Raw genomic sequence first — 23,015 nt, forward strand, 5'->3', positions numbered from 1 at the left:
CCTGAATTCAAAATTGCAGCCGACATCTTCCAACAGGAGATGCGTACTACTAATCCACCTGAAAATCCTCCCACCACAGGGTACGAAATTGTTCCAACCACGCAGTATGGTCAAGCCATGATCGTTGAAACCTGCAGATATTCACAAGAAGAAATTGATCAAGTACAAAATGGGAGATTTCCTCCAGAATCGGCCAATGGACCGATGGTACCACCAGGATCTCAGTTTCCGCCAGCATCTGCAAACGGACCTGTAGAGGATTCAGGATACTATTTCCCACCATTGAACGACAGTGTCCTAGTAGAGGGAATAAAGGAAGTGTTTCACCAATCGTCAGGAGGAGTAAACCAAAGAGTTTATCACAGGAATCAGAGAAATCCTGAACCTCTAACAACGTCAATTCCTCCAAACAATTTTTCAACTCCGCCAGATCCCCAAGCTAGTAACGTCCCTGAATATCCACAAAACACTCAAGAATACAGACAAAGGAATATTTCACCTCCCGCGGGAAATGAAATGAAAAGATTGGCCGCCTTGGTATTGGATGAACTCAAGAGAGTCAAGGTAAGCCTTCCACTCTATGAATTGCTTAAGGTGTCAGAAATTAAAGATACGGTGATCAACAGTTTGAGTGAACCTAGTGCAACGAGGTCAAATGTTCAAGCCACTATCAATGTGACTCAAGAGGAGGCCGATTCTCAAGAACAACCCGAACAAAATGAGTGCATGGTTCAAACTATAACCTTCCCAGCTAAAAAGGAAGATATGTTGGAAGGAAAAGTATTACTCAAAAGAGGCGAGACCAAGAAAGCTCAGCCTACAGTCAAAGAGAACCTCACCACTAACTTGGTTCTTCCCGAAAAGGAAGTCGCAATCAAGAAAGATGTTGTTAAGAAAGGAAAATTTACAAGCAAAGCCAGTCACTCGAAAGAGGAGAGCTCAACGAAGGATGATCATTCAAAGATTAATCAAGTCAAACATCAAGAATCAAGTGAAGAAAATTCAGGGCCTTCTCAAGGAAAGGACGAACCGGCCCCGTTCCTACTATCAGTCAGGATATTTGGAAAATTATTACACAATTGCCTTTATGATTCCGGAGCCTCAAGCAATGTCATGCCCCTGGCTGTTTGCCAAAGACTTGGAATAACTCCCGCACCTACCAAGAGAAAAGTCACTCAGCTTGACAAGACAGAAGTTCCAGTCATGGGAGAATTGAACAACATTCACATGCAATTGGCCGCAGACCCAAGAGTCCAAAATTTTATAGATATATCAGTAGTGGATATTCCAGATTCATATGGAATGCTCCTGAGTCGAGATTGGTCCCGAAAATTGAATGGATATGTGTCGACTGATTTCGCACATATGTGGCTACCATGGAGAGGAGTTCCAAACCAGATTAAAATTGATAGCACCCCGAGGTTGAGGTTGATGATAACTGAATATGGGGAAGACAATGAAGTCCTATTTTTAGAGTCCGACTTAGGAACGTACAAGCCCAAAGTGGAGGAAATCTTGATGATACAAGATGTACAAGATGAAAATACCCAGCAAGAGGTCATGGAGTCAACTGAGATCGTCATTGAAAGCGATCAAGGATCCGATCAAGAGGACGAAGGGATGTTTGAAAACTTCAGAAGGTTCGTACAAAGAAACATCCAGCAAAGTGTGCAACTTGGCAACCTAGCATCCGTTCGAGATTTGCTTCTTCCGAATTGGTGTAGAATTCACAATGCCGTCCACTCAGAATTATCTTGTGCTTTATGCCAGACCGCATTGGAGCAAGTAAACAAAAGAGTCCCGCAGACACTAATTATAGGAGAAACTCAAGATTCAGAGAATGAAAGCTCTACAGACACCGAGAGTTCTGTGGAAGATGAAGTTTTGCTCGACACACCAAATGAGAGTCGTGAGAGTCCAGAAATAGACCATCAAGAAAATCAGATATGGACATTAAGGTTCGACGGATCTAAGTCCAAACAAGGATCCGGAGCCGGATATGAATTGATTGGTCCTAAGGGAGAAACATACCTTGCCGCTCACAGATTGCAGTTCCCTTGTACCAACAACGTAGCAGAATATGAATCCTTAGTTCATGGATTACTGTTAGCCATCCAAAAGGGGGTGAAGATACTGCAAGTATATGGAGACTCAGAAATCGCAATAAGGCAAATCAGGAAGCAATATGTTTGCCATGACAAAAGGCTAACCAAGTACAGGAATCGAGTCTGGGATCTAATTGAAAGTTTTGATGCTTTCAATATCAATTCAATTTATAGACATCAGAATCAAGTGGCCAATTCACTTGCACAGGCCGCTAGTTCATTGATTCCATTAGCAATGGAAGGATTAAAGAAGTTTACAATCGAGTTAATATCAGTTCCTTCAGTCCCAGACAATATTACCAATTTTCAAGTTTTCGAAGATGACAAGCACATCCTAGACTTCCTAACCAGCACGGACGTCTTCTTAACACAAATCATAGATGAAGATGAAGTGGGTGAAGCTGAGTTCGATGCTGAAGGAGTCCTGAACTTAAAGACGAACACTATTCCGAAAGGAATGGTTGAATTAGAAAGGATTTTTGATCCTGACAAGTTGAAAGAAAAGAAGAATCACAGCATAGAAGGCAATATGTGTGATGCAATCAATCTAGGTGATGAGACACAAGTTAAAAATGTTTTCATTGGAAAGTCCTGCACAGCGACTGAAAAAGATGGAATCCTAAAGAACATGAGGGACTTCCCAGATGTCATTGCATGGAGCTATGAAGATCTTAAGACCTACGACACTGCGATTATCACTCACACAATCCCGTTGAAGCCAGGAAGCAAGCCATTCAGGCAAAGACAAAGACCCGTCAACCCTTTGTTAGAACCGCTGATATACCAAGAAGTGAAAAAGTTACTCACAGCCAAGATCATCTTCCCAGTAAGACATTCGACGTGGGTCGCCAACCTGGTACCTGTTAGAAAGAAAAATGGAGAGATCAGATTGTGTGTTGATTTTAGAAATCTTAATAGAGCATCAGAGAAAGATAACTATCCGCTCCCATCATTAGATGAAGTATTGCAGATCGTCAATGGATCACAGATGATGTCCTTCCTAGACGGATATTCAGGATACAATCAAGTCCTAGTCGAACCTGAAGATCGACTGAAGACTGCTTTCACCACCAAATGGGGAACATTTGCCTATAAGAGAATGCCTTTTGGACTCATAAATGCCGGGGCCACATTCCAGAGAGCTATGGATATCGCTTTCAGAGATTTAATTGGTAAAAGCATTATTATATATATGGATGACATCACAGTTTTTTCCAGACAGAGAGAAGATCATGTGGACGATTTGAGAAGAGTCTTCCAAAGATGTAGAAGATACGGTGTCTCCCTTAATCCAAAGAAATGCATATTTGGAGTCACAGAAGGAAAGCTTTTAGGACATGTCATTTCAGAAAAAGGAATATCTATTGATCCTGAAAGAGTGAAGGCCATATCTACTATCAATCTGCCAGCAAGCAAAAAAGAACTTAAGTCATTTTTTGGCAAGATCAACTTCGTCCGAAAGTTCATTACCGGATTTGCCGAGATTGTCAGGCCACTAAATGAAATGTTAAAGAAAGATGCAAAGGTTGAGTGGACTCCGCAAGCCAGAAGGGCATTTGAAGAAATAAAGACCGCAATCATGGAAGCGCCAGTTTTGATTAGTCCAGATTATCTCAAACCTTTTTATTTATATTCCTTCGCTTCCGATTACACTTGTGCCGCCATTCTCACCCAAAGAAGTGAAGAGAGGGATGAAAACCCAATTGCTTTCATGAGCACCCCGTTGAAAGATGCGGAACTCAGATATCCAAACGTTGAAAAGCAAGCATACGCATTAGTAAAGGCAGTTAAGAAATTCAGACATTACCTCCTGAGAGCTAAGATTTATGCAATAGTGCCTGATGCGGCAGTCAAGACTCTTCTCATGCGAAATGAATTAGGAGAGAGAAGAGGAAAGTGGGTCGCCATTATCCAAGAATTTGATATAGAAATTCAACCCATGAAACTTGTCCGAGGACAAGCTTTGGCGAAGACATTAGCAATAGATGGGCCAGGATTAGTTCAACAAATTTATGAATTAGAAGATGTCACACACGATGAATGGTACAAAGACATTGTGACATATTTGCTTAATCACAGATGTCCTGCTCATATGACACCTACACAGAAAAGAGCATTAAGATTAAAGTGTCAACATTACATGCTTCAAGGATCTGTTTTATACCGTAAAAACTATGAAGGAGTATACCTGAGATGTGTTGGCAAAGATGAAGCAAAGCAGATAATTGAACATTTCCATTCCAAGTTTGGAACCGGACATGGAGCCAACCTCGCCACAGCTCACCAGATCCTAAGAGCAGGATATTACTGGCCTACGCTTTTTAAAGATACATTCAATCACATTAAGACTTGCCACACATGTCAAGTCGCAGCTATTAGAGAAAGAAATCCTGCCATGCCACTGAATCCGGTGATTGAAGCCAGACCGTTTGCCAAATGGGGAATGGACTTTATTGGTGTTATTAACCCCGCATCCTCAGCACAACACAAGTACATCATTACAGCTACAGATTATTGTACCAGATGGTCAGAGGCACAAGCACTTAAGGTTTGTTCTACTGAAGTTGTAATCAAGTTTCTAGAGGAGAACATAATCACAAGGTTTGGATGCCCTTATGCGTTGGTTTGCGACAATGGATCGGCATTCACATCATTGAGATTCTCAAATTGGGCTTTTGAGTATGGAATAACCCTCAAGTTTTCATCAAATTATTATCCTCAGGGTAATGGATTAGCAGAATCCACCAACAAAAATTTGCTCAGTGTTATCAAGAAATTATTAGAGAGAAGCCCCAGAGAATGGCATACCCAGTTGAGATTTGCTTTATGGGCAGACAGAATCAGAACAAAGAGCGCATTAGGCATTTCGCCTTATTTTCTGGTTTATGGCCAAGACCCAGTCTTCCCCATGCAACTCAGGATTCCGACCTTGAGATTCATTCAGGAGTACATGGAAGACACAGATGCAGTGCAGGCCAGGTTGACACAGTTGATGAACTTAGAAGAGAAAAGAGATCAAGCACTAGAGAACTTTGCTAAACACCAAGGAGTGGTGAAGAGATGGTTTGATCGACAAGCAAGAGTCAAGGCGTTCCGAATTTCAGATCTTGTCCTGTATTGGGACAAAGCACATGAGAAAAGAGGAGAACATGATAAGTTTGATAAGCTTTGGAAAGGCCCTTATCAAATTTCAGAGATATTAGGAGAGAATGCATTTAGGTTGCAGACTTTAACTGGAGAAGACATCCCGTTGCCTGTCAATGGGAGATATCTCAAACATTATTTCCAATCCTAAAATGCCAAGGCCTTCCCTTGTACATAGTTAGTTTAGTTTGCTTTCGTCGTTTTCCGTTTGTTTGTTTTCCTCGTTTTTGCTTTTGCCCTTTTTTAGTTTAGGTGTTTTTGTTTTAGGTTAGTTTGTTTTTGTCCTGAGGGGTATCCATTTAACATTGGGTGATTTTGTTATGTAACGCTCTAACTTCCTGCTGGATTGTTGGATGCATTTGGAAAATCATGAGGTCTTTTGGAATTACCAAGGGAGTTTCTTTTAATGAAGCTTTGAGTCAGGATATATTTGCATTGAAGTAGATTAGCTTATTGAACTCACGTATTTTTGTCCTCTAGTTATTATATTTTCACATACTTATAATCTCCGAGTCATTATGGTTTACAGGCAAAGCTGTGATCAGTGAAAAATCTAAAGTCTAGCTTCAGCGCCACCGCAATCCTCAAACCCTAGTGAGTTTTCAATACTCACGAGCCAAAGAATTGACAGAACTGAAAAGCAGTATCAAATGAAAAGATGAAAAAATGAGAAAAAATCAAAGGAAAAGAAATGAGCTAAAAGGAAATATCAAATTGGCTAAAGGGAATTTACGAGTAACTCCATCGGGGCTATAGACGCCTGGCTGGCAATGGAGCAATGTTCGTGAGCTTGCGGCGATAACCTCGTCGGGACTATGGACGTCTGACTGGCAGCGAGGCTCTATCCAGGATGCTTTTGGAGTTTAGACGAACTACGTAGCTTATCACAGGGGAACCTGGAGATCATGATTGTCTTGTTGAGGGGAATTAATGCATTTGCACACACATGGGTAACTGTGGACTTGATACTTTGTCTCAATATGATGGTCTCTTCTTGTAAGTGTTTCTTAACTCCTGGATTTGTTGAGGGAAGTTTTCTGAGTTTTCTTTTAGAAGGATTGATTCCCAAATGTTTTGCAACATTTCTCAGTGGTGTCGCCAGATGTTGTGACCATTTCACACATCGCCCCATCGCAAATGGGGACCCCCTCTTTTTGCTTGTTTTTCGCTCGTTTTCGCTTTCGTTTTTAGGGTTTTGTTAGTTAGTTGGTCGTCTGGATTTAGGGTCAAACCTTAGGGTTTTAAATTTTGTCTTTTCAGGCCAAAATCCAGTCGTTTTTTGAGAGCTTTTGAGCTTCCTTTTCTAGGATGCAAATTTTGAATGCAATGAATTCGACAAAATGGTCTAATTTTCAATTGGAATGTTGATGCAGAGCTTTAAATTTGTCTAAGTGTTGGCAGTCAATGTGAATTTTTGTCCGATTGAATATTTTGACCAAATTTTGACTTTTTTGAATTTTGATCCTGGGCATTGGAATTGATTTGTTTTCGCCTCGTGAAGTGTTAAAATGTGAAAAATCTTGTTATTTTGGCCTGTAGGAGCAAAATCGCTCCTGTCCCTCAGTGAAGGACAGGAGCTCATTTTCAAATATTTCATCATCCCTGCAGAGTCCAGACAAATTTCAAGTTGGAAGTGATGGAGAACGGCGAGATCTTTCCATTGAATATAAATTGAAGATTTTCATGAGCACAGAAATGCCTCCAGGAGGAAAATCGCTCCTGTCCCTCTGTGAAGGACCGGAGCTACAATTCAAATTTCGCCTTGTCCTTGCAAGATTTTGAAAACTTAACAATTTGAAAGGGTCCGAAGGAAGATACTTTGCCAAATGAATATAATTTGAGATGCAAAAACGAAGGAGAATGACCTATATTGACCAAATCGCTCATGTCCCTCTCCAAGGGACCAGGGCGAGGTACCTTGTAGCTCTCGTCCCTCTCCCAGGGACCAGAGCGATTTCCTTCATTATGCAAAATCCAGACAAGGGTCAAGGCAAGTTTACGTTCAAAAACAAGGGAAAACATGAGATGAACGCATTGAATATAAATTGAAGATTTTTGGGACGTCCATAACAGTGTTAAATGCCTAGTTCGCTCCTGTCCCTCAGGAAGGGACCAGAGCGATTTTTGATATAATTGCTTTTCTTGCAAGGTTACAGATGATGTCAAGGCATGGACGAATGGAGTGAAGAGGGACGAATCCGTTGAATATAAACTTGGAACCTGGCAAAGTGAGATAGTGGCCACAAGGGAAGGATCGCTCCTGTCCCTCTCCAAGGGACCAGGGCGATACATTGGTGATGATACTTCCTACACAAGTTCAAGGTCGTTCCTCCAAAGTTCAAGGTCGACACAAGTCAAGACAAGGTGGCGAGGGACATTTCAAGGCGTCTTCATCATGCGCAAACACTCAAAGGACGTTAAAATAAAGAAATTGACACCCTATAACCTAGTTCGCTCCTGTCCCTCAGGAAGGGACCAGGGCGATGTTAGATGCATTGGCCATTTCATGCAAAATTTACGTAAGGACAAGACGTTGCAATGTTTTATAGGGTCCATGGTATGATAAAAAGATGATAAACAAGAGTTTTGAACGTGAAATGATCATCATTTTGAGCATGGAGACTATATCGCTCCTGTCCCTCTCCAAGGGACCAGGGCGATTTGCTTTGGATTCCTTGTTTTGCTTCAAGATCAAGCTAAGTCAAGACGTCCTAAGATAGCATATGGTCCAAGGCATCGTTTGATGATAATTCGCAAGGGTTTTGAACGTCCAAACATCGCCAAATAATGTAAAAGCCTCACATCGCTCCTGTCCTTTGGATAAGGACCAGGACGATATCATCAAAAGCACGCATATTCCTTCACGATCAAAGTTAGGCGAGGATAGGCGAGGCAAGGGACATCGTTTGGAAGACATTGCAAAGAAGATTGAAGTTTAAAATTGCCAAGGTTAAGGAGAAAACGTGGATCGCTCCTGTCCCTCTCCAAGGGACAAGGGCGATGGTCCCTTTAATGCGTCCAAACACTTCGTGCAAACAAATGAAACAAACGCAAAAGGAACAAGCATAGGTGTTGTTCGCCCTACAATGAAGATCGAAGATAGAGGATGCATATTGAACGTGGAAATTAGAAGATCGCTCCTGTCCTTTGGACAAGGACCAGGGCGATATGCACTTAAAGGACACCCATATGCGCACACAAGGCGATCAAATTCGAAGGACCATCAAGATGATTGATTTTCAACGTGGAGATGAAGGAGTTGGACGTAAGAAATGCAAAAGTCAAGACAAAAATGGTGAATCGCTCCTGTCCCTCTCCAAGGGACCAGAGCGATGAGGTACGTCCCTTCCTTTTTTTTTTCTTTTTTTTTTTTCAGTTTTGGCGCCAAATTAAACAATTCAAATTTTCCTTAAATGCTAAATCGATTTAAAAAATTGAAAATCCATTTTTATTTAGCATTTAATATGGCGTTATCTTTTATTAATTATTTTTTGCCTTTATTAAAAATCGAAATTCTCATTTAAAAAACGCAAGGCATTAATAATTAATTATTTAGTTAATATAAAATCGATTTGAAGCGCCCAATTAGGCAAGTCGGCCTTGTTATTTTATTGCAAATCATTTAAAAAATGGTTTTATTTGTCAAGTCGGCCTAAGGGGTGAAAGGATATGAGCGCTATTTATAAGGGGAGTGAAATGTTCATTTTCACATAATCATTTTTACCTTTCTTCATGCGAATCAAGAAGAGGCGAATATAGTGCGAAGTGTGTTCAAAGGTGGTGCGATTTCAAACCAAAGGTGGCGCTAGTATCATCTTGTGTGGAGTGCGAATTGCGTTGAAGACCAAAGGTGGTGCGAATTTCATTCATCCAAGGGTGGCGCTTAGTTATCAAAAGGTGGTGCGAATTTGAAGACCACACCAAGGGCGAACTTGGAGATCCATCTAAGACCACGCCAAAGGCGAATTTGAAGATCATTTAAGACCACGTCTAAGGCAATACTTGAAGATCACGTTCTCTCCAGAGGTGGCGAAGTCGATTTTGAGGAAATCATATTGAAGATTATCTTATACCTCAAATTTTGCCTAGGCGAATTTTGTTTTTGCATTCTAGAGTTAGCTCTCTATCGAGGTATGGCGATTTAATTGTTATTGCTTTATTCATTCATCGTCATATTTCAAATTTTGTTGAATTTTGAATTTTGAATCTCTTGGCTCAATCGTTGTATTTTAGGAAATGATAACTCTAGAGACTTATCATGAGGTTTCCTAAAATTTATCTCTCTTATTTACGTTATTTATTGCAAAATCTATTTCTTATAATGAAATGTTGTGTAGGTATGGCGACCCCAAAGGCGGGAGCATCCACCAGTCGCTCGGCTCTCATGAAAGAAGATCAGAAGACCGAAGAAGTAGAGACCAAGATCGTGTCTAAATGGAGCAACATTGGAGATACAAACTTGGGGAACTTTAGCACGAAGAAGTTCCGGGAGGTCCCTTACATCGGCAAGCCATCACCTGTCGCCCAGAGAATTATAGAGAGTGGCATCATCAAGGCGGCCGGTTTTCCTCCAGCCATTCAGTGCCACGAGTTGATGATCGAGTGTGCCCGTCACTACAATCCACAGTCCAGGACAATTGTGTCCAATGAGGGAAACACTTTGGCGTACCTTTCAGAGGAAGCCATAAGTGAGGCCTTCCATCTTCCAGAGCACAGGGAAATGATATATAAGAGCATTGAAGGAGCCAGATCAGTGTACGATGATGATCCAGATGCTTGCCTAAGCATAATCAACAAGAACTGGCTACTCAAGAGTCGTCCCCGTCTGAGCAAAGTACCGAACACACCACACAGGATTGATTTCCAGGAGGAGTACAGAGATTTGATTACCATGCTCAACAGAGTTACAGGAGCACCTCATGCCTTCTATTTTGAGAAATGGATGTTTTACTTCATCCAGGTGATTGTTCAAGGAAAGGGTACAATACATTGGGCTAGGATAATTAGCCATTGCTTAGACGTACAGTTGAGAAGACTCAGGGCTACTAAGTCCTTCCACATGAGTTCATACGTCATCTATGCCTTAATCAGGAGCGTTGAGTACGCAGGACTACCTCACAGAGGAGTGATTGGAAGAGGACCCGGCGAGGTCAGAGCTTGTGAATCCTATACCTACTTGCATCATCCACCAGGGAAGAACTACAAGTTAGTCAATGATACTTTCACGATGAACATCACAAGGACGTTGCAAGGAGGGATTCACAACAGATTATCTCAGGATGCCCAGGAGTTCATCAAGAGGTACGGTGCTTGGTTCATTCAGTTTCCCAAGTTCACTTACATTAGAGTGCATGGATGTCCTTTACCTCCATACATGTTGCCGAGGTACCCGACAGACAGAATTGTGTTACTTGAAGTACGTCATCTATGCCTTAATCAGGAGCGTTGAGTACGCAGGACTACCTCACAGAGGAGTGATTGGAAGAGGACCCGGCGAGGTCAGAGCTTGTGAATCCTATACCTACTTGCATCATCCACCAGGGAAGAACTACAAGTTAGTCAATGATACTTTCACGATGAACATCACAAGGACGTTGCAAGGAGGGATTCACAACAGATTATCTCAGGATGCCCAGGAGTTCATCAAGAGGTACGGTGCTTGGTTCATTCAGTTTCCCAAGTTCACTTACATTAGAGTGCATGGATGTCCTTTACCTCCATACATGTTGCCGAGGTACCCGACAGACAGAATTGTGTTACTTGAAGTAACAAGGCAGTTGGCAGCATATGTGAAGGCATTCAGACACAGACATCAGAATGGAGTTCAGGTACCTATTATTTTGGGTAATTCAGTTGAGGTATGTCCTAATGTCTTAGCCATGGATGACGCAGAGAAGGAGTTAGCCTTGTATCCTTTTTCATCTTTTGCTTGGAGGAATAGTTTTGATCCACATGGACATTTAGAAGAGACGGTCGGTAGAAGATTTAGACATGAGCACCAAATTGAAGATTTTATGATGAATCTCCTAGATGATCTCGAAGTGAAACGAAAGATGCATTCTAGATTGCCTTTGGATTTCATCAGGAAATGTAAGATTTACAGAGTGGCCGACCAAGCTCAGGACAACGGCACGCACATCCAATCTTCATATGATAGAGAAAGCAAAACAATAAGTTTGAATTGGAATGAGCCCGAGGCCGTGGATTTAGATGATTTGATGACACCAGTCTTGTCTTGTACTCGCAGATGGGTAGACGTTCAGCATCAGAAGTTGAGAGAACAAGGCATAGCCATGTCTTTTACTTTGGAAGAAAAGCCAGCCGAAGGTGGAGCCAGTGTTAGTGAAGGCAATCCTAATCCTAGGAATTCAGGTGAAGGTAACCTTCGATGTGCCAGTGAGGGCAATCTCCATTCGAGAGGTTCGAAGAGAAAGGAAAGATCAGAAAAGAAAGAGCCTTCCAAGAAAAAGTTAGGTGCCAACAAAGATCAAGCACCAGGTACTTCTTCCAGACCAGAAGATAGAACAGTTCGAGTGGAAGAGTCCATGGAGTCGATGGTACAGAATGACAGACAGGAGGAAGGACAGGCACAGCATGTTTCGTCAAATGGATCTCTCCAAGACTATGATTTAGATAATGATAATGAAGTAACATCTCCTCCCAGACAAGAAGAAATAGTACATAAAGAAATTCAAGTTCAAGAGACAAGATCGAATATCCCAGATTGGTTGAAGGAAAGATTGACTAAGGTGATCGTAATAGAGGACGAGGACAGTGCAATTGATTTAGAGAGCCTTGTTGGACGTTCACATATGACAACAGAGAAGAAGAAGGCCACAAAGATGTCCAAGATGATTCGAGATGAGACTGGATCTAGAAAACTGCAGATAGCTACACCGGCAGCAGACAAATATGAGGGTGAGATCCTAGCAGAAGACTATCATATACAGACTATTGAGTTAGGACCATCCACAGCAGAGCAGACTTTAGATGATGCCACCGACACATTTGAGGCATTGAAGGACAAGCTTAGAGAAGAAGTAGAAAAGAATAGAAAGCTTGAGAGAGAGGTCGGTGCATGGAGGACATATTTCAGTCACATCAATGAACCTTTGGGACGTCAGGATCCAGTTAGATCACCAGTGCAGGCATTGCCCCTTCAATCGATCAATGAAGCAGAAAGATTCAGGAACCTGGTCCAGCGTACATGTAGTTGGATGGATAGATCTCATACAATGGCCTTAGAGTTTGTTACAAGGATGTCGAAGATCATTCATCAGGCTATCCAAGTTCTTGAAATTATCCACAGATTGATGGCAACAGTAGCTGCATTTGCCCATACTAAGGACGTTGTCATCCCTGTCTTGAAAGTAATAAGACACACATCCAGAAGAATTTTAACGCAGGAGAGGATCTTAGAAGGTGATTCTCACAGTTTGTTTCAGTGGTCAACCTTACTCCATATAAAGAGTGTTCTCTTCGAGGACATCAGTGTTAGATGTGGTCAAGTTGAGGAGGTGATCAATCCGATCCAGGACAGAGTATTTGAGGTACTTCGTACCATTCTTGGCAGAAGGATCGAGGTCGAGACAGATGTGGATATACAAGAATTTGAGGATAGAATCAAGATCATCTTTCGCAAGGACGCAGATGTTACAGATGAGCAGTATGATCAGATGTATGCCACCATGCTCCTGATTGACAGAACAAAGGAACTTGAACCTACTTGGGATGCAGCTCTTCTAGATGCATTCGATCAGGTTATCCACTTGGAAGAGAGTATCAAGAATCTTCCCGAGATTCCAATCACAGAAATCGAAGGAATCGTGACAAAATTCATTGCATATGCTAAGAAAGAGAATTGGAAAGGGAATAAGATTCTAGATGAAAGGTTGTTACAGATGACATGACATCTTATTTCTCATTGGTTGATACCTCCTAGATTTTTGTGCCAAATTTAATATTTGGCTATATATTTAATATTGTTCAGTAAAAAGGAGGTCATTTGTAACAAACCCTAATTAGGGTTTAGGTGTCATGATCTTGTCCGTTGATTTACTTTCAATCTGGACCTTTCATTGTAACTGGGGACGCTATTTATACCCCCATTTTTCATTTCATTTGAAAATAGTGAATAGTATAATAGAAGAATAGAGTAATAGTCAATAGTTGATGTAAGAGAGATTAGAGTTAGAAGCAATTTTTATTTTGTAGCAAGATTGAGTCTTGAAGAGAGAAATTCAAGCAATTGTTGTATATGATGACTTGGAAATCAATAAAATATTGAAGTTATGGTGTTTTGTTGCAAATTTCTTGAGTTATCTTCATGGTTGTTGGATGTACTTGAATCACGCTCAATCAAAGTAGTTTGTTAATTTGAAAGACTAAGTGTGGGATTTGATATTTGGTAGGATTCGCAATCCAAACCACTAGCTTCTTGCTGATTGTAGGAACGCCTTGCGTGGTCGACTGGAAAACATTTTGAGTCCTTAACCTTCAAGCATTTTCGTATCTAGGATATGTACCTTCGTAGTAGTGTCCTTGGTCTTTGATGCATTGAACATCATTATTACCTTAGAAGATCGCACTAATTTCAATTGAGTTGTTATCTTATGGCAAAATTGAAGTTGGTTGAGTCTTGCCAAATCTCATTCATGCTAAGTCATTCATAGGGTTAGGCTAGATTAGACCTCTCAAACCCTATCTTTTGCTTTTTTTTTTTGAAAGTCCCTTTAGTTTAGTAAAATCTTCGAGCTTTGAATACGTAAGGCCCCTTGGAGGAAACAGCAAATCACATCATACCACTAAAAAGCTTGTCCACACGTGGAGACCCCACTAAAAGAACCTTGGAGTCCATCTAACTGATCCTTTTTGCAGATCTTCAGCAGTTAGAGACTATTTTCTCAAGAGAGGATAAGATACCTATTGGTATTTTATTCTGTGTATGATTGTGTATGAAATACACGTCAACACAACCATGCTCAGGTTAAATCTGCTCAGACAGGCTTGCTGGGCCCCAAGAATATTGTTAGGGATGGATGAACTACATTTTTTCAGCCTCTAAGTTCAAAGATTATCGAGGAGAGCCACCTAAATACAATTGTTTACGCTGTACAAGCCTGTCGTGTTCCAAAGGATATGGTGACCAAAGGTCTTCCCGCTCATGGTCCAGATTAGTTTTCTATTGTTTTCTTGTTAATTCTTCTTGTTAGCTTTATCTGTTGAAACTTGAAACCCTGCATTGATCCTGTTTTGCATTTGGTTTGTTCTGTCAACATCAATTGATATACTTGTCTTGATGGATGGCTACATAAAAGATATGCCATGTTATTTCTCAGACTAGGAATGTAAATCCCAACCTTTTTATTCTGCCTAACCTTAGATCCACAACAATGTACACCTGTAATGGACTCATGGTTGAGTGTTCATTTGATTATTTTTTCAGTTTAGAACAATCATTCATTCATCAAAAGCAATTGGCACTTTGGTGTGTGAGACAATGATTTTTCTTACTATGAGTTGAAAAATTGCCAGACTATACTTTGGTGTATAAGAGAGTGAATTTTCTTACTATGAATTGAAAATTTGGCAGACTATATAAAGGCATTCCATAACAGTATATAAAATTAAAATTTGCCTATCAAAAATCTATGACTTACGTTCCAGTTGAGGCACCACTTGGTACAGCCGCACGAAACATGCCTTTATTGGTATACAGGTCTACTTCCACTGTAGGATTGCCTCTGCTATCAATGATTTGACGTGCCTTTAACTTTGTTATCGTTGAAGGAACAGCTCTCTTCATATAGTTAGACTGAAGACACATCAATTTTAATGCCATTAATGCACAAAATATAAGAGAAAAACAAAAAATAGAATTCAATTCTAAATTCCAATATAATAAAATATCGATGAAAATGATTGCTTGCACCACAATAGAGGAGTACTGTTATTCGGGACATAAAGAACTTTCAAATATTAGTGAAATTGCATTCCAAGAACATTCTACATTCAAAATCAATAAAAAATTAGGCCATACGTATGCATGAAATAAATTACACATTATTTCAAAAAATTCAACCATTGATACAATGTATGTAAGTACTCCCAAGTTATAAAATTAAACAACCAGCCTTAATTGCAAAGCTGCAATATTAATGTCGACAAGTGCCATTTTACAATATAGAATTTAATAATCAAATTAATACTGTATCATGGCAAAAGCTTTAAAACATTCTTATACCATACTGCTAATTTGATAAGACAGCAAATACATAGTACTAAATTCTAAATGGTAACAAACCCAAGTGTAACAAAAGATAACAATGCAAAACTTCAAAAAAAAAAACTCAAGGTTTAAGACAAACAAGAAGGAGGAAAAGTAACTGTGTTTCTAAGAATTACAGAACAGCCATTAATCATGTGCATCGATGTAATGTCCCCTTTTTGTGGCCATTTCAGTATCTGCAGAAGCTCCAACTTTCTTGGAGAGTGCCAGTCTCTTTGAGATGGATTTCTGACAGTGGCAATGATTTCAAGAAATCAAGGTGAGTCCCATGGTATTTTCCGAATGTACTCTAGACATTCTAGGAATATTCCACATTTCTTGGAGAAGTTCGCTGTTTTTGAAAAGCGCCAAACTTCATTAATCTCATTGATCTCTAGATAAACATCATATCACATGGAAACACTGAAATCTAGCTAAATCTAAATCTAAAGAGATTCTCCAAAAGCTACATTATTCATCAATCATCATAGTTCCTAGAGGTCTAAAACCACTCTCAAACATCCTAACTGTATTCTTATAGGTAAATGTTTATCTAATAAATATACCCTTCTAGACCCCTTGGGAACCTAGACAACCACATGGAAATGATAGTTTGAGGAATAATAAGCATATAAATAGGATACCTGTTGCCATTTATTAAATAAAACATCAGTGATCTACTCAACTCGCTTCTACCTTTAGAGGATTCAGAGGGGTAATTAACAAAAGGAAGATAAGTAGCTAAGGCAAGACCTGTAAAGATTAGAAAGAGCAGAGAAAACAATAACAGAAACAGAAAAGCAATAAGAAGAGACAACACACGATTTATCGTGGTTCGGCAAATATGCCTACATCCACACTCAAAGCAGGGAATAACTTCTATTAATCAACTCAAATACATGGGCTGCACACAGCCATTATATAATCATATTCAGAAATGAAATGAACAGTTGGAAGAATGCGAAGGGTCATGTGACCGTTGGACTTCACATTCCCAACAATCTCCCCCGTGAAGGCCAACTGGCACAGCCATGCACTAGCATCCCTGCTTCCATTTTCGAAATTCACATTAAAACCAGCCTGCTAGATTTTAGCTTCGCGAACTTTTGTTCACATACGCTTCGAATCAGCCTTTTCCAAATCAAAGCAGAGTTAAAAACTCTATCAGGCACAAACTCACCCATTATGCCAAAAACCGAAACACCACTTTGTCCCAGTTTAAAGTACATTTCTTCATCACCATCACCTAAACTCCCCCGTAACAGAATATCTACCGATTCACAATTACTGGATTCTAATAACCAAACATAAAACTCAAACCTTACAAGGAACAAAACAATGGCATTATTTTCATCATCAAACAACTCCATCAAATTGTTATCACGAGTTTGAGTTCTCTCACCCTCAGGTTGTTCATTATCGACGTTGGCACTATCATCCACATCCATCCAATCAGGTTGGTGAATGTCAATGCATTATGGTCGAGATAAAACATCTCCTCCTCCATTAGAATAAGCATTAACAGATTCAATAACATTTTCATTCACTCCATGTGACGCCTGAAACCGCTTGGAGCGATGCCCATTGTCCTCTGCTCCTGTCAATGGTTGCTTTCGCTTCAAACCAGAAAACTGACTTTTATCATTTACTATGTCATCTAAATCCATAGGCTCATAGGCTTCTATGAAATTATCTGCACAAAGGTTGTCATCATTATGGGAGTGCCTCTTTATTTTCGCCAAGGCCATGCCATCCGCAGAGCTCTCCGAAGCCAAAATTTCTCCCAAGCCTCCTTGCCCTGCTACCTCACTCCAATCTGCACCCTCCTCATCCTGGGAGTCAACAACAGATTCAGCTTGGGTTTCCAATGGCATACACTCTTCCTCCCACAATCTCTTGAGTTCATCCTCTTCAACAACAACCACTTTTTCAACATCTTTCAGCTTAGAAATTCCAGCATCTATACAGGGACTATCATGGCGTTCAACCTTCACCACACGAATGCCAACAACTTCCCGGCCATTAATGTTTTGGCCAATAAGTGCCAAGGCTGGCTCAAGGGGAGAGCAAATAAGAATCCCAACATCCTTTGCTTTCGCTGGATTATCCTCTTCAACTGAGTTCCCCTCTTTCTTCCAGCCATCCCACCAATGTACGCGGTGCTTGAAACATAGTTTTACATGGAACATAAAACTGCCATAGAAGTTATAAATTTTACCTACTCCTTCCTCCATCTCTGCTCAAGCCAACATGGCTCTGATACCAATTGTAAAGATTAGAAAGAGCAGAGAAAACAATAACAGAAACAGAAAAGCAATAAAAAGAGACAACACACGATTTATCGTGGTTCGGCAAATATGCCTACATCCACACTCAAAGCAGGGAATAACTTCTATTAGTCAACTCAAATACATGGGCTGCACACAGCCATTATATAATCATATTCAGAAATGAAATGAACAGTTGGGAGAATGCGAAGGGTCATGTGACCATTGGACTTCACATTCCCAACAAGACCTTTAAAGATTAGTGCAGATGGATTTGAAATAACAAAATTAAGGTGCATTGCATGATTGTATGGAGGTCAACCAACACCACGCATCAAACATAATTTTTTACTACTCCCAGTCTGCTCCATCCTTCAGTCCTTATAAAGCATGCTTATGCCCAGTTCACCTTAGTAATACCATTAGTAAAAGTCAGTTCTTTAGGTCAAATATACGAATATGGAGATGCAGATTTCTCAAGCCAATCAAACACTTATAGCAGCAACAGTTTCAAACTTTCAAATTAGCATGAACCTGACAAGACACAACTAAAATAAGGGTGTATAGAGTAACACTATCATTTCTGGATGGCTAAAGCATTTATGACTCACCCTCAAGTTCAACCAACAAGGAATTGAGAGTTCCATGAAGAGCAGTTGTGTCTCTCAGTCGACCTCAATGTTCAACAATTGCAAATCGCCAATAGCTATGCAGGCAATAATGCAGTCCAAAAATATAAATACACTCACCATCAATCAACATTTATGGCTCATATCATCCGTACACTGTAATGTCCCCACTTTGAAATAGAATTTAATAATAAAATTAAAATATTAAAAATTAAATTAAAATATAAAAGAATATAATTTAATTTTAATTAAGTTAATGAATGGTCAAAGGACATGAAATGATAAGTTGTAACTCCCCAAAATATGAGGTATAAAAGGGAGAAGAGGACTCGTTTGAAGGGGATCTGTTTTAACTTTTAAATAAGAAATGCAGATCTGATTGTGAAAGGTTGTGTCCCTTTCAAAGGGCAGAAATAATGAAGAGTTGCACTCTTTCAAAGGGTGCTAATGGTGAAAGTGTGTCTCTTGCCAAAGGGCATACATGATGAAGAGGTGTGACCTCTCCCTCACATTGAGCGATATAAAGGAAAGTAATCAAAAGCATCCAGTGACATCACCATTGATGTCACTGTTATTAAGTTACAGACACTAACATCATTAAGTTACGGACACTAACATCCTTGTTCTTGGTGGTATGCATGGGGATTAGCTTAATATGTATGCTTAATATATGAAGCCTGATAATGTTCTTATGCAAAATTTAATAGTAATATTAATATAGACTGCAATATGTATGACAGTCATACGTAATTTCATATACATCCATAGTACAACAAGGTACTGACATATTTACAGTCCCAAGCTCTTAACTAGTTCTAATTCCTTTTTCCTGAGGAGTGGTGTGACGCTGTTAGGGAGAGGCGGAGTAAAACTATCTGACGATAGATGAGCCCCAAGGGTGAAAGAACTCATGATCCTGAAATCTAGGCTGCAGGCCCCAAGGGTGAATGAACTGAGATTCCAGTAATCTGGGCTGCATTAGGGAGATGGTATCATTGCGCCCTAGACAAGCAAGTCTCCCATCTAGGATTAGAAATTAGAAGGGGATTAAGATTAGGCCTGAACAATGACTATGCGTAACTGTACCACGAGCCCCCTAGTCATTAATTCCTAATTAATGTAACATGGTAAGTAGTAATGTATGTTTCTCTTTGGGAATTGACAGCCTCCTAATAGGGGACATTACATACACTTCATAGAGAATTGACAACTTATATTTTTAAATTAATGGAGGGTAGCATGCAGGCAAGTAGAGGATAAAAACTTCAAATATTAAAACTAAAAATAAATGGCCCAAGATATGAATCACTAAATCACATTATGGCAATGTTGTATTTCAACAATAATTAAGATCATGAGGCTTTCACAGTCCATACTATTGACTGAGAAAAGCTTTTAAAAATAATCATATGTTCTGTTTGCGTCCACATCTCTAATTATAGTTAAAACCAAAGATCAGGAAGTATATTGGAAAACATTGATCGAGATAAAATATACACAATTATTTCCAAATTAAAGATTTACCTTTTTCAATTTGAAATCTTGATACAACAAAACATACACAATTATTTCCCTGAACATTTGAACATTAATATTAAAAAAATTAAGAAAATTCAATAAATAATGATTTGATAAAAGATGATACTGACAATGTAGAGGAGCGGTTGAGGATCCTTGGCCCTAACCGCCGCGTTAACCGCATCTTCGATCCTGCGCGAGAGCTTATGCTTCTCCAGGTACTCCTGTACTGACATTTTGTCAGCTATTCGCTATCAGTCTTACAACTATCCTTTCCCAACCAGCCAAGCGAATCAGCAGCACCAACTCGCTTCTCAACACTCGTGTCGTAAATCGTTATTGCATTCTCCTCTACCCAAAATTTAAGCTCGATCTTCGAAATTTAAGATTTCGTTTTCTTCTTTCCGATTTCTCAGTCTAATGGACTTTTCCCTTCCTTATAGATTCACTTCGGTGCCTTCTCTTCAAAGGAAAAGGATCTAGTACTTTACTGTAGAGTCTTTCTTGATAGTAGTGATGGTATTTATAGATTGGAATTTCCATATTTTTATTACTACCATATTCTTAGTTTCTATATAGATAAAAATATTAATGCATTTATTAGAATTAAAATAGTTTAATCAAATTAATGTATATTTTTTTTAATTTATTTTACTATTAAAATTAATTTGTCTATTCTTGATTTGGAATATATTTCAGTCAATTAATTTGCTTTCAAAATTTTGTCCAAAAATTTATTCTATATTTTATATTGATTTTTTATTAAAATCTTTTTTTTTCTATTTTTGTATTTTTTCATTTTAAAAAATTAAGTGGCCAATCAAATTGTGAGCTGGAAAATATTGGGATAGTTTTCTAATGTTTTGTAAACTATCATATTGATATTTATTTTATATTCATTTTTATCCTTATCTATAGTTACTTTATACCTTATCATAATTAATTTATTGATATCATTTTTTCTTTTTTAACATTTTTCTCATTGGCTCATATAATTTTTTCTTTGGTTTGTATTTTTTTCAATGATTTTCAAATGTCTTATAGTAAGGATCTAAATATTTTTTGCTAAAGTTTTTTTCTAAACCTTAATGCAAAAATTAATAATATTTGACATTATTTATGATATCAAAAATAATAAAGAAATTACATAAACAAAAAAAAAAAAAATAATAATCTTTTGAATATGTGGTTTTTTTCGTTTTTATAGTTTTTTACTATGATTTTACTTGTAATTTTAATGTAAAGGTTAAAATGTAAATTGTATCAATTTTAATATAGTTTATTTTATTTTATTTTGAATCTTTTTTTTCAATTATAGTTTTAGTTTTTCAAATTTAATTTATTTAAGAATTTAACTATATTTATGTTCAATTTTATATTTTTAAAAAAAAAAATTAATATTGAATTTTATCTTGCAATTAATGTTATTATTGTTTGTAATATCAATATTTAATATTCTTATAAATTTCAATATTTAAATTTAGATTAAGAAATATAATATTACAAAATAAAATAATATGATATAAATGTGCTCCATTTTTTAAAAAAATCTTGATATAATAATATTATATAGTTAATGTTATATATTGATTTTTTATTTTTATTTTTGTTAGATAACAGGTGAAGCCAGAAAAGTGTGACAAATTCTTACTTACTTAAGTTTCTAACTTACCTCTAGCAGTCTTATCTTCTATTTTTGAAAAAGTCATGTCATCTAAATTAATAGTGAACCTCATCATATCATCTACTACATATTAGCTCCCAAAATCATATAAGTAGAACATAACCCATTGTTGAAAGATAATCCCCATAATAAGATGAAACTTAATAATTACTTAAGTTTCTAACTTACCTCTAGCAGACCTATCTTCTATTATTGAAAAACTTCTTCCTACATCTGAATTAATCATGAACCTCACCATATCGTCTACCACATATTAGCTCACAAAATCATATAAGTAGAACATAACCCATTGCCGAAAGATAATCCCCATAATAAGATGAAACTTAATAATTACTGCTCTAACCTTATGCTACCAACAAATTAGCCTTTGTCAAACAAGTCATTTACCATCTAAGCAAATATAATTCAACAAGAGTATTACTCTAGCCCATTTATCAAGCCAATCATTAAAAAATTCAAAACTCAACCCAATCATAAAATGTTATGCCAAATCTTTATAATAAACGATGTCCATAAACACATAATAATCTGCTTGAATCCACTTACCATTTACCATAAAGGCATAAGTGTTGTCCATTTGCAATTAAAATAACACAGGCACTAAAAGTAAAGACCATATTATGAAATAAATTATAAAATTAACCATAACACACAGCCTCACAGATCTTCAAAATACCACGGATAAACAAAATATCAATTCCATGTTTCAAAGCTATCAGCAGAAGGTCCATTTCACACTAAATAGGTAGCTTAACCATTATATATTGATTATATACCACACCTACTATATAAGTAGCTTAACCATTACACACTATTTATTTATTTTTGTATTGATTATAGAAAATAAACTTATTTACAAAATAGTTAGAACTACTTCAACAATTCATGTCATCCTTTTAACTAGGCATCCACATCAGAAAGTATGTATAGATCAGACCATTGATACATGGGTTTATACAATATGCCAATCTGGTACTACAGTCCTAAACAGACATATACAAAAAACATATACAGTCCTAAACATCTAAGAGGCATATACAAAAAGCCATCCAACTGTACAAGAACATCCACCATGAGATAAGTTTGAACTAGATCCAGGCAATCCATCCTAGGGGGCCTTACATCTAGACCAACCTCTAATCATCCATCATTCTGGCAGAGCGTACCATTTGATGGCGAACCAGCTCCCCATTTCCTCTGATTTCTTCCATAAGAGCATACAGGGCGTTGACAAAGGGAGACCTTTCTGCATTCATTCTCCCCCAAGTATAACCATGAGAGAGCTCAAAGATAAATAATCTTGTATGCCCGTCAGTAAGGAACCTGCAAAATTTCTCCTTGTTCAGCCTGATAACCATAGTAACCTGTGAGAAGATAAAATGAAAGGTGAGTCTACGAAAA

At 38.3% G+C, this 23,015-nt stretch overlaps 1 protein-coding gene across 2 annotated transcripts in view; it reads right to left on the reverse strand.

Moving 5' to 3' along the window:
* LOC131047537 (cytosolic enolase 3) overlaps window positions 1-20,429 on the reverse strand; it is a 169,993-nt gene extending 149,564 nt beyond the window's left edge. For both annotated transcript variants that reach the window (XR_009106198.2, XM_057981395.2), the window contains exons 1-2: window positions 20,062-20,429; window positions 14,909-15,063 (exon numbers count right to left, since the gene is read on the reverse strand). Coding sequence is in view for 1 of the 2 variants with exons in the window: in XM_057981395.2 (XP_057837378.2) it covers window positions 14,909-15,063; window positions 20,062-20,166 (260 nt within the window). In the remaining variant the exon portion in view is untranslated. The remainder of the gene's footprint in view (window positions 1-14,908; window positions 15,064-20,061) is intronic.
* Window positions 20,430-23,015: the final 2,586 nt, after the last annotated feature.

This window comes from Cryptomeria japonica, chromosome 4, assembly GCF_030272615.1.
Source record: "Cryptomeria japonica chromosome 4, Sugi_1.0, whole genome shotgun sequence".
Taxonomy (NCBI): Eukaryota; Viridiplantae; Streptophyta; class Pinopsida; order Cupressales; family Cupressaceae; genus Cryptomeria; species Cryptomeria japonica.